This window comes from Nyctereutes procyonoides, unplaced genomic scaffold, assembly GCF_905146905.1.
Source record: "Nyctereutes procyonoides isolate TBG_1078 unplaced genomic scaffold, NYPRO_anot_genome, whole genome shotgun sequence".
In the NCBI taxonomy this organism is placed as follows: Eukaryota; Metazoa; Chordata; class Mammalia; order Carnivora; family Canidae; genus Nyctereutes; species Nyctereutes procyonoides.
The window spans coordinates 43187769-43199846 of record NW_026575142.1 but is presented as its reverse complement, the minus strand read 5'-3'; the positions used below and the strand labels follow the sequence as shown (position 1 = coordinate 43199846).

Here is a 12078-nt window from a genome sequence, read left to right as displayed (position 1 = left end):
AGTGACCCCTGCAGTGCCGTTTGCTCTGAGGGAGGCTTGATGGGCTGCGTGTGTGGGCAGGGGGCCCAGGGGGCACCAAGGTGGGGTCCTGGCCCTCACCGAGCCCCAGCTCTGCCCCCCGTGGCCGTGAGCCCTGCACTGTGGGGAGCTGTGGCCTCCCTGGTGTGGCAACAGGACAGGACCCTCTGGGGCCCTTGTGATGTCATCTAGGGGCGGGGTGGGGAGGGATGGGACGAAGGCTCGTGCACTCCCTCGGTTATCCCTCCTGTATCTTTCTTGGCCTTTGGGGTCATGGGGTCAGCCTCTGGCATTCCCTCAGGGGCTTCTCCTGGGCGCTGGGGGCAGAGCTTCGGGCTTCCAGACAGAGCACTGAGTGGACAGGGTGGCTGTCAGGGGGAGGGTAGAACAATGCACCTCCAATTGTCATGGCTCAAAGCTCAGGGTTTCGCAGCCCTGAAGACCCAGCTTGGCTGCTGGTGAGATTTCTGTGAGGAGGAGAGGAGGCGGCCTATAGCTCCACCTGCCCCTGCACCTCAGCCCAGGCAGCACCAGGCCTGGCTGCTCCTGCTCCCTGGACACACCTGCCTTCTGGGCTCATTTCTGGAAACATTTAGTGCAGAGAAGGAGCGTCCAGTGCTTATTGGCTGCGGGCAGGCAGTTGATAATGCAAAGCCCTCTGACAGATGGCAGGATGGGTGGCCAGAGACCACAGGCCACGATGTGCCGCCATCTGTGGGGCTCTCCTGAGGGCCACCCCCCTGCCTCTGACGCTTTGTCCCTGTGGACACTGGGCTCACCTGCCACGACAGGACCCTTTGCGGGGGGCAGGGTGCACCAGCAGCATGGTACAGCTGCTGTGGGGTGAGGATGGGTGACGTCCGGGCGGCCCCGACAGCACAAGCACCCCAGACCCACATGTCCTAGAGAAGCTCACATAGCTTGTTGGTTCTGAAAGAGAAAATGAGGGAGAGTGACCTGGCCGGGTTTTCTCTCAAGAGCAGAACACACGCAAGGGTTCCATCTGCCTCGTGTGGAGCCCCTTGACCCCGATGTGCCCTGGGAGGCTCTGCCCACCCTGCCCATGCCCCGCGGTGGCTCCAGGGCCCTTGCCTTGCCCCAGGGGACCCTCCACAACTCCCCGTGCTCTGCTGGGATGTGCATGACATCTTTGTGTGACCTGCATGTCTGTACATCTGGGGTCTTCACCCCAAAATGGAGATGAAGCCACACGGGGGCCGGGGATTGGGGACACCTGAGCCACACAGGCAGGCCTTCCTGGGACTTCCTTTCCAGTCCATGGGGACTGCTCCACAGCTGGGGTCTGCGGGGGGGAGGGGCGTGAGGAGGTCACATGGGACCCTGGAGGGTGGTCAGAGTTGTGTCGACCAGCAGTGCCAAGTCAGGGCATCTGCTGGAGCTTGGGTCTCCAGGGAGGGGTCTGAGGATCCTGGGGAGGGGGCTCCTGAGGTAGGACTTTAGGGGGTCAGGCCCAGGGTAGATGGCCTGCTCTCCTGAACACCACCCTGGTTCCCAGCTGGCTGCCCTGGCTGTCCTGGTGCACCCCAGTCAGCTAGGAGACAAGGCTCTGTCCACTAGGGTGGGCAGCCAAGATCGGGGAAGACTCGGGAGGGCAGGCGGGTGTGGAGCCCAGAAGGGTGCTGACAGCCTTGTTCCCTTCTTGTCTAACAGCCGTGCAGAAGTGCCCACGGCCGCCAGCGGCCAGTGCCCAATCCCCAGAAGATGGTCTGAGCGGAGGGTCCGCGGTGCTGGAGGGACGGCTGCTGCTGGAGGTAAGCACCCCACCCCCCGCCCGCAATCACACACCTGTCACGTCATGCGGTGTGGTCGTCTGTCCCTACCACGGGTCCTCGAGGGACATGCTGCAGGATAGCCCTGGGCGCAGCACGAGGCCTAGCAGGTGGTATGTAGGGAACGATGCTGACCTTTCTCCGAGCACCTCAGATCCGAGTGTCAGTCATTCTGCAGTCTCTGCTGTAGTCGTCGGTGGAAGAACCTAATAAACATTAAGCATGTTTTGTTTTTAACTTAATGACAGAGAATTGTGCTCTGAGCATCCCAGGGTTGGCAGTTGTGTCCACGGGCCCAGGTGTTGCACACAGGGAATCAGGGCTCTGGGTCAGGCTTCTCCAGAGATGGGCTCTCCTGCCCCTGGCGGCCGCGAGGGCTGCGCCCTGTCCGACCCTGTCCTGTGGTCGGCTTCGCAAGGGGCACAGGAGGCTGAAGCAAGACGGGGCGGCCAGGTGGAGCCCTCTGGGCTGCGCACAGAGCCCTGGCCCAGGAGGGGCTGCAAGCACCCAGTGCCCCCGAGGCCGTGCTCCCCGGGCGGCCCCAGGGTGGTGAGCCCACACACCCCTGCTGGCCTCCTGGGACCCCTGCGCCAGGCCCTTGCCTCCAGCCCCATCTGCTGGGCAGTTCTGTCCCCTGGCGAGCATCCTCCCATCTGTCGGGCAGACGTGTTGCAGGCCCAGAATGGTGGCTCATCAGCGCCTTCATGCTGGTGATGAGCTTGCTCAGAGCCCGTAGGCCCCTTTCATGGGTGCCATGTCTCACCCCAGCCACTGCCCTGCACCATCCCCACAAAAACATCTTCGGGGATTGCTGTCCACCAAGTGCTCCCCCGTGGGTGCCGCGCCCCTCAGGGAGGACGGAGGTCAGAGATAGCCCCCAGGTGCGCCCTCCTGCTTCTGACTGCCCACTCCCCGTCCACTTCCACCTGGATGTATCCTTGGACAGCGGCAGCAGCTTCCCCCGTCTGTATGTGAATTCCTGGTTCTCAGCTGTTTGGCGAGTGGGCTGTGTGTGTGTGTGTGGTGGGGGGGTGGGAGTGCCCCTAGGGCACCTCAGCTTGAGAGGTCCTTACTCTGCATGACCTGGAGGGAGAGGGCAGGATGGGGTGCTACTATGTGCTGGCGGATGCGTGAACAGATGGGACACATTGGGCTGGTCAGAGGGGCCCGGGATGCCTGTGCCTGGAGCCTGGGGGTTCTTATCCACCCACCATCACCCACCACCCACATGGCCCCGTAGGGACCCCCATGGCCCTGCAGAGCTTCCACAGCCCCCCAAGGCCTTCACCCCTGCTGAGGTGGTTGTTCTCATGAACATCAGGAGCTTATAAATCACTTCCTTTAAAAAAAAATATGAGGAAGTTCATATTTGTGTTTAATCTCCATGAATATTCAGTATGGGGGGGGCGCCTGGGCCCCGTCCTAGAGCCCCGGCTGGTCTGTCTGTCTAGAGCAGAGCATGGCTTCTAGTGACGGGGAGCTTCTAGAAATATCATGGTTTCCAAAGAGGAATTATTTCCATACTTCATTATTTATCATTTTTTTGGAAGCAGATTCTCAGATATTAATTTTTCCCCTAAAGTTGGATTTTTCTGTCAGTCCTAGTGAGCCTGCAGCTGGAAAACATTGTGCCAGCTTGACTTTTACTCTGGGCGAAGGATGACTGCCTTGTTCTCCTTCTATTTCGTGTTCAAAATTGAGATAATAGAATCTTAAACATGAATCTTTGAACTGTGTCCCAACTATAAACACAGAAGCATGTGTTGTATGTGCACAGAGCACCCCATCTAGTGGAGCCCAAGGGACTGCCCCACGTGTGTCCCTCCACACGTGTCCTTCCCTCATGTCCTCCCCGTGCATCCTCCCCATACGTATCCTCCCTGACGTGTCCTCCCCCATGCATGTCCTCACACACATGTCCTTCCCCACATGTGTTCTCCCCACGCGTGTCCCCGCACACCCCCTCTGTGGGTCCCCGGGAGCTTTCCTACCCTCCATCACAGACTGAGTTTCCCCTGGGGCATCAGGACGTGGATGAGCCACAGTGGTCCCCACACGGCTGAAGCCCTGACCCCGGGGCCACAGCCCCATGCCTGTCACTGGACCAGTGGGTGTGTGTTTGGGGAGCGACCCTCTGGGATGGGCCAAAGCTGCAGATCAGTTTGCCCTGGCACAGGGAACTGTCCCATGCCCCACCCCCCAATTCCATCTTGTAGACTGAAGTCTCCTTCCACCACCTCTTGTAACAGGTTCCCTATGACCACAGAAGTTTCTGGAAGTTCCCTTGGATTGGAAGCAGGCTAGGTTGTATGAGGAGGGTTCTTCTCACTGCATTTCTGGTGTGGGGGTTCTAAAACTCCAGAATCAGAGACTCTTTTTGAAGTTTAAAAATATTCCCTAACAGCAAAATAAACAAATCAAGCCACAATAACAAGAAAATCCAGCTTTTATTTCCAATCTTCAATCTCTTAAAGACAAACTGGAAAAAATGAGAAGTTTATGGCAGGCTTCATAAATTCATAAAAATTTAGAGCTGGCATAGACTTAAAAGGCCTGTGGTCTAATGTCTGCTATTTTAAGATGAAGGAACCAAGATTTGGAGCTGATAGGGGTCCCGGGTCCCGCTGAGGTTGGAGCAGGGCCTGGTGTTTCCTCGTCGCTGGTTACTACTTGTGCACCCATGGCCCCTCTGGAGGCCAGGATGGATGGCACGTTGGCAAGGGTTCTGGGCCCGGGGTGGCAGGGCAGGAGCGAGGTGGGGTTGGCAGCTTTTGGGAACACACATAACAGGTCACAAATAGCAGTGTCCTGGGTTTCTATTCCTACTTTTAAGGTGGGCCGTAGTGTTTGGTGTGGACAGGTCAGCCTGCTAGCAGGAGCTGGAGACTCGGGCCGTCAGGGGCCAGGCTGCTGACCACCCGACCCTAACTAGAGTTCAAGAGTAACGTGGGTACGTTTTCTAACACTTATTTTTAAGTTAGTGCATGCTAAAATTAGTTCCTATTGGCGGTAGGTGTGGCTACGATCATAATGAGGACACAGAACCATGCCCAAATTTCCCTGGGGCTTCCCGTGTGTGGCACCCTGGCCACCCCACCAGCGTGCTCCAGCCACTCTGGGCTTCTCAGGATGCCCAGGGCTGGGCCCTACAGCAGGGAGTTTGGGCATCAGCAGGATGTGCAGCTGGGATCCAGCCACGTGGCTGCATATAGCGTGCTTGTCTCATCATCCCATGGTGTGGACTCATGTCACTGGCTTGTCCACCTGCCTGGTGAGGGAGAGTTCAGCTTCCAGGATTTGGTGTTTATTTATGAATAAAGCTGCAACAAGCATCCACATGCAGGTTTTTCTATGAACATAGGTTTTGTTTTTGTTTGGGTAACAGCTCGTGTGCGGTTGTGGGTTGTGTAGTAGGAGTGAAGGGGGCGCGGCGGTCCACACCCTCACGACCGATGATGCTGAGCGCCTTCTGGGTGCGTGTGCCATCAGTAGAGCCCCTTTGTGAGCAGGCTGTTCAAATATTTGCCCAGTTAAAAACATCAGGTTGTTTGCACCCTTACTTTTGACTTCGGAATTCTTTATGTATCCTGCACACACGATCCTTACTGAGTGTACGATTTGTATGTGTTTGCTTCTAGTCCGGCTTTCTAGTATTTTCATTATCTTGAATTAATGAAATTTGAACAAAGCCCAATTTGTCAATTTTTTAAATAGATCATTATGCTGGTGTCAAGTTTGAGAACTTTTTACATAACCTAGGTTGAAGAGATTTTTAGTTTATGTTTGCCTCCAAAGTTTTATAGCTTCATGTTTACATTCAGCCTATGGCTCATTTTTCGTTAACTTTGGTTCAAAGTGTGATGTCTAGGCTGAGATAATCTCGTTTTGCATATTAATATCCTCACATTTGGCCGAGTTTTGTGTCTGTTTCTGGACACTGTTCTGCCATTGATGGTGTGCACGACCCTTCAGGAAATAGGCACTAGCCTGCCTTCGTCACGGCCGCTTTAGAGTAAGTCTTGAAGTCGGGTCGTGTGAATCTTCCAATTTTTGTTCTTTTTCCAAAATTGTTGGGACGTCTGGTTGGCTCAGTGGATGAATGCCTGCCTTCGGCCCAGGGCGTGATCCTGGAGTCCCGGGATTGGGTCCTGCATCAGGCTCCCTGCATGGAGCCTGCTTCTCTGTCTGCCTGTGTCTCTGCGCCTCTCTTTCTCTCTGTGTGTCTCACATGAATAAATACGTAAAATCTTTAAAAAAAATTGCTTTGGCTTTTCCAGGTTTCTCTGTCTTTCCATATAAATTTTAGAGTTAGCTTGTGGCTATCTACAAGTTCCCACTGGGATTTGGACTGGGATTGTGTTAAATCAGTAGTAGATCAGTCTGGGGAGAACTGACACCTCCTCCCAGCCCCGCATACCCGTAGGTCTTTAACTGCTTCCTCTGTGTCTGAGGCGAGGCATGGAGACCTGCGTGTATTGTTAGATTTCTACATAAGTATTTTCTGTTTCTGTTATAAACAGGACTGTTATTTAATTTCAGTTTCTATTACTACATAGCAATACTATATTCCAATACTTTATAGAAATCCATCGTTGTATAGAAATAGAATGCCACGGATGCCTGGGTGGCACCCTCAGGGAAGCGTCTCCCGGGGTCCTCGCTGCTCAGCAGGGCGCCTGCTTCTCCCTCCCCACCCCCAGCTCTCCCCCTGCTCGTGCTCTCTCTCACTCTCTCTCCCTCTCTGTCAGATAAATAGGTAAAATCTTAAAAAACAACAACAACAAAAAGAAAGAAATAGAATGCTATAGAAATGACATTTTTCTAGGTTGGCTTTGTAGCTATGAATTTGCTGAATTCACTGGTAATTCTCGGACCTTTTTTTGTAGATTCTGTGGGAATTTTTACACAGATTATCCTGTTGTCTGAGAATAGAGGCAGTTGGTATCTACTTGTTCAGTCTGTACACTTTATTTTTCTTGCCTTAGTGCCCTCCTGGGGCTTCCTGAGCGACCAGAGGACAGAAGACATCTCTGTCTTGTCCCTCGTCTCAAGGAGAAACCTGCAGTCTCTCAGTCTTACATATGATATCAGCTTAGATTTGTTTTTCAGGTTTTGTTTGTTTTGGTTTTTTTTGCAGCTGCCTTTTATCAGATTAAGAAATTTTCCTCTAGTCTGTATTTTCTGAGAGTTCTCATTACCAATGGATATTAAATGTTGTCCAGTGCTTTGTCTGCATCTATTGAGATACATGACTGTGGCTTTTTCCTTCCAGTCTGTTAATATTGTGAATTGCATTGATCCATTTTCAGTGTTGGCCAAACTTTGCTAGCTTAGGATAGATCTTATTTCTATGTTGCTGGATTAAACTTGGGTTATATTCTCTGGGGATTTTTGTGTTTGTTCATGAGAACCATTTCTGCAGTTTTCTTGTAGTGTCTTTGGTTATGAGCACGCTGGTGCAGGCCCCGCACAGTTCCCTGAGAGTGCTTCCTTCTCTTCTGTCACTTTCTCCTGAGATGTTTGTGTTCACCAGTGAATCCACCTGGTCTGGGAGTTTTCTTTGTTAGAAAAAAAATTTTTTTTGAGAGCAAGCTGTGGGGGAGGGGCAGAGAGGGAGGTAGAGACTCTCAAGCAGACTCCCCTCCCCTGAGTGTGGAGCCCAACTCAGGCTTGATCCCACAACCCTGAGGTCAGGACCTAAGCTGAAATTAAGAGTCAGATGCTCAACCAAGTGAGTCACTCAAGTGTCCCTCTTTGTTAGATCTTAAACTATGGATTCAATTTCTTTAATCAATGTAGGACTATTTAGTCATCTGTTCTAGTGTGAATTTTAGTAGTTTGCATCTTTGAAGAAGTTGGTCCATTTCCTCTACTTTCTTGAACTTGTGTGTCTAGAAGTGCTTGAGGTTTCCCATTTTGTCCTTTTTATGTCTGTAGGTTCTGTAGCAATGTGTCCTTTCTAATTCCATTGGTAATTTGTGACTTCCATTTTCTTCCTAGTCAGTTGGGCTGGAGGTTTATTCATTTTATGGATTTTTTTTTTCAAAGACATGGCTGTTGGTTTCATTGATTGTTGCTATGAACTGAATATTTGTATTCCCCCCAACCTGTTCAATTAATATAATTTAAATTCATATTAGCCTGGAAACCCAATGTGAAGGTGTTAGGCAAGGCCCTCGGGAGGTGCTAATGTCATGAGGGTGGAGCCTCACAAATAGGATTTAAGCCTTATAAAGTGGACCCCGGAGAGCTCCCTTGCCCCTTCTGCCCTATGAGGTTAGAGTGAAAAGTCATCCATGAACCAGGAAGTGGGCCCCCACTTGACCTCTGTCACTGTGTGAGGTGTTCTATAAACATCAGTTATGTACATCAAGTTGGTTGATAGCTTTCAAGTCTTTTATATCCTTACTGATTTTCTGTCTGGTCTCAACGTGAAAGATAAGTGTTAGCATCTTCTCGTATAATTGTGGATTTTTGTATTTCTCCTTTCAGTTCTATCACTTTTTGCCTTATGTGTTTGGAAGTTCTGTTGTAGAGTGCATACTCATTGAGGATTATTATGTTTTCTTCATGAATCAACCCTTCTATCATTACCATTATGTAAAATGTTCCTTTATTCTTGGCTATTTGCCTTGCTCTCAAGTCTACTTTATCTGATACTGATATAGCCACCCAAGCCTTCTTTTGATTACTGTTTGCTTGTCATATCTTGTTCTATATTTTTGCTTTTAATTCATTTATATTGATATATTTGAAGTGTATGGTTTTCAGCCACTTAGTCTGTATTAATTTGTTATAGCAGCAAGAGGAACCAATTCAGACTGAGCCTTGCACCCTCATGTGTCCTGTATTGGCAACAGCTGCGTGGGCAGTGAGCTTGGCCCCCAGGATGTCTCCTTGAGTGTGCATTGGCCATGCCACCTGGATTCCCCCATAGGCATCATTGGGCCAGGGCAGCAGTTTCTATCACAGCCCTGCTCAGAGCCACCACTCTGCCTCTCTGGGCATGTTCCACACACGTATGGACTTGGACTAAGCAAGGACCATGTCAGGCCACACACAGAGGTGGGGTCCTTTCCCTATGTCTCCTCTGCAGGATTTTCCCCACACCTGCTCCCTCCTGGGATCCTCTTCCTGGTCCTCTGGCTAGAACTCTCCTGTTTCTTTTGGAGCTTATCCACCACTGCCCTGTGGTGGATCTGTGCAGGAACACACGGTCAGGGTGGAGAGAGGAGAGAAAATGGGGTTCTGAAGACCATGCCTCTGATCCTCACAGAGGGCACAAGGCTGGGGCACTGGCCTCCACACACCTTGCCTTCTGAGGACAGCTTCTTCTGAGGACAGCAGTGACCTGAGCAGGGTCTGAATGTGGCTCAGACAATAGAAATGTACTCTTCAAGCTGTGGTGTCCAGGAGTCTGAATTCAGGGTCATGGGGCTGAAAGCAAGGTGTGGGCAGGTGGGTTCCTGCAGATGGCTCTAGGGAGAGTATGCCTCCCTATGTCTGCTGACATTCAATCTCTCCTGTGTTTCTGTCTCTCTCATGAGGACAACAGTCATTTTGGATTTAGGGTCACCCAATTGAGAGTGACCTTAGTCTAATTACAGCTGAAGATTCCTGTCCAAATAAGGTCACCTTCACAGGTTTCATGGGCACATGAATTTGAGGGCTACTATTCAGTCCAGTCCAGCTGTCCATTCTTCAGGGAAGGGGCCTCAGGCTAGAATGCAGGTGAGGGCAGGAACTAAGGCTTCTCCCACCTCTGGGACCCAGGCCCTGAACTCCTGAAGCCAGAGCTCAGCACTGTGTGCTGGGGCTGCTCTGAGCCCTGGGGACTTACCGGGTCCTTGGCAGCCTCAAGAGGCAGATGTTGTCATTGTGACCATTTTACAGATGGGGAAATGGAGGCACAGAGTGGTTCTGTAGGTTGCCTGCTGTCACATACTAGGGAAGGCAAAGCTGGAACTGGCCCCACTGCATCTCCCTAGGGGACTCCCTCCAATGTCCCTGTGGCCCCATGAGGCTGGCTGTTACAGGGCTGGTGTTAGCTGGAGGCCTGTCTCACTGCACACCTGCAGGGCATTTTTTGGGCTTGTTTCAAGCCTCAAAGCCTTTGGGGATGGCTGGATGGGGTGGCATGCATCAGGCCTTTCATTCCCGCTGGCATGACCACAACAGGAAGGTGGAGGGAGGGTACCGTGGCTGGTGGGGCTGGATGCCTAAAGGACACCAATTCTTATGGCGAAACCCGCATCATAGAGGACTTCCTGCAAGCATTTCACACCAAAGATAAGACGGGACCATCAGAACCCCAAGGGCAAAGGACCCCAAGCTTCTGATGCTTCAAAGGGAAGCCTGGCTGGGCCGACCCAGGGAGGAGCACGGGCCAGGGTGCCCCGAGCCCCAGGGTGCACTGCGGGGCTTCTCGGGCAAACCAGCCCTCATGGGAGTTCAGAGGCCATGTGGCGGAGAGTCCTCGTGAGCCCAGGTGCAGGGACAGCGGTGGCCCAAGGGTGGCAGAGGCTGAGAGGTGAAGCTCAATGTCAGTGGTTCCTTCATCATTTCACAAAGGCCTCAAGACCTAAGTAAGAGAAATAGCTATGGAAACCATTTAGAGCAGGGTGACTGGGAACGTGACCTGGACCCCCGTCCTCAGGGATGATTGCAGACTGAAAGGCAGAGCACAACCAGCACGAGGGCGCCTGCGGTCCCAGAGAGACTCAGCAGGCATGTGGCCTTGCCATGCTGCAGGAGAGGGCTGGGATCTGGGAACCTGGCGGGGGGGTGGTGGTGCCACATACCAGCGGCAGACCCCAGCTCGGCCCACGGCATGGGGAAGGCCCAAGTGGCTGTGTGGAGCCGGACAGCCTAGCAGGACCCACAGACACTCACGTTGGGGCTGTCCCACCCAAGCTCTCAGCTCCGTTGTGGCTGCGGAGCTTCCTGGCGGCTATCCCCACCCACGAGGGGGTCACAGACCCTCCAGGCCAGAGGCTTACTTGGGACTCAGGAGGAAAGACAGCTCGGGTGAGCAAGGGAGACAAACCAAGTGGCTGGTTTTGGGCACCTCCTCACAGTGGCCGTGCAATGGAAACAGGTGCCACAAAGGGAATATTCAGAGGTTTTGGAAAGAGCTCAAGAATTAAAAGCATGAGAGTGAACTTAGGAACCAAAGAAAGACCCAGAGTTGACGCTGAAGGGTCACTTCAGCTTCTCCGAGAAGGAAAGGAAGCTAGGTGTAGAATATGGGCCCCGAGAGGCCCGCACGCTCCAGTTCCAGAAAGATCGAGGGCGGGAACTGTCCAGGAGGGTTTCCCAGAACCAAGGGCTGGGTTTCCGGCCCGAAGGTCCCTGCGCACAGCCAGCACAGCAGATGGAAAGGACCAGGGTGGCCATCTTTCTGGAATTCCACAGCCCCAGTGGCAATGAGAAAATCCTCAATGCTTCCGGAGAGAAGGAGCAGGTTTCAGGCGAAGCACTGAGCCCCAGGAGTCCTGGCCTCACCTGGAAGGCTGGAGGCTGCAAGACCACAAAGAAGAGCCTCAGAGGAGGGAGGACAGTGATGTGTCCCATCTGGGACCGCAGGCCTGCTGGGCTTTTTCTCTCCTGGGTGCTTCCCTGGGGGGTGTCCACGGAGGGGGTCCCTCTGTGAAGTCTCCCTGGTCTCGTGCTCATTGTGCCTTCACAATCAGATAATAATTTGGCTAAATATAGAGTCTTAGATTCGAACTCCTTTCCCTCATTGGAGACGGGGTCCATTGCATCCAGCTTCCCGTGGTGTCTGCGGCCCCGTGTCTGGGGGGGGGGGTCCGAGCGCCCCACTCGCACCTGCTGAGGGCTGGGCACTGGGCTCTGGACTCCCAAGGTCCCTGCAGTGTATGTGCCATAGCCGTTGGCTGCATGGCCTGGATCTTCCACCCGATGGTGCATTTCTGTGTCCGTCACTTGCCATCTGTCCACTCCCGCTCTATCGTCTGGGGCTGCTCTTGCTCAGATGCTGGCGCTTCCTCTTCCTGTCTGGTCTTCCTCCTCAGCCCTTGGCCTGCAGCCATGGCGCCCGCGTGTCCATAACCCACACCCTGGACCGTGAGCTCCTTGCTTACAGTTTCATACCTACTATTGTCACTTGATTCATTTCTGACATTTCTTATTCTTACTTCGTTTGCTATGTTTTGCTTCATTTTGTCTTATCTCCTGAAATGTATATTCTTTAAAATTCACGCTCATCTCTGTCGGGAGCCCCATGTGCTGCTCCCCTGGTGAGAGCTGT

General features: G+C 52.8%; 1 protein-coding gene across 1 annotated transcript in view; it reads left to right on the top strand.

Annotated features, from left to right (window-relative positions):
- AHRR (aryl hydrocarbon receptor repressor) overlaps positions 1-12078 on the top strand; it is an 80820-nt gene that overhangs the window by 34329 nt on the left and 34413 nt on the right. The window contains exon 4 of the mRNA XM_055307672.1: positions 1690-1790. Within this exon, the coding sequence (XP_055163647.1) occupies positions 1690-1790 (101 nt within the window). The remainder of the gene's footprint in view (positions 1-1689; positions 1791-12078) is intronic.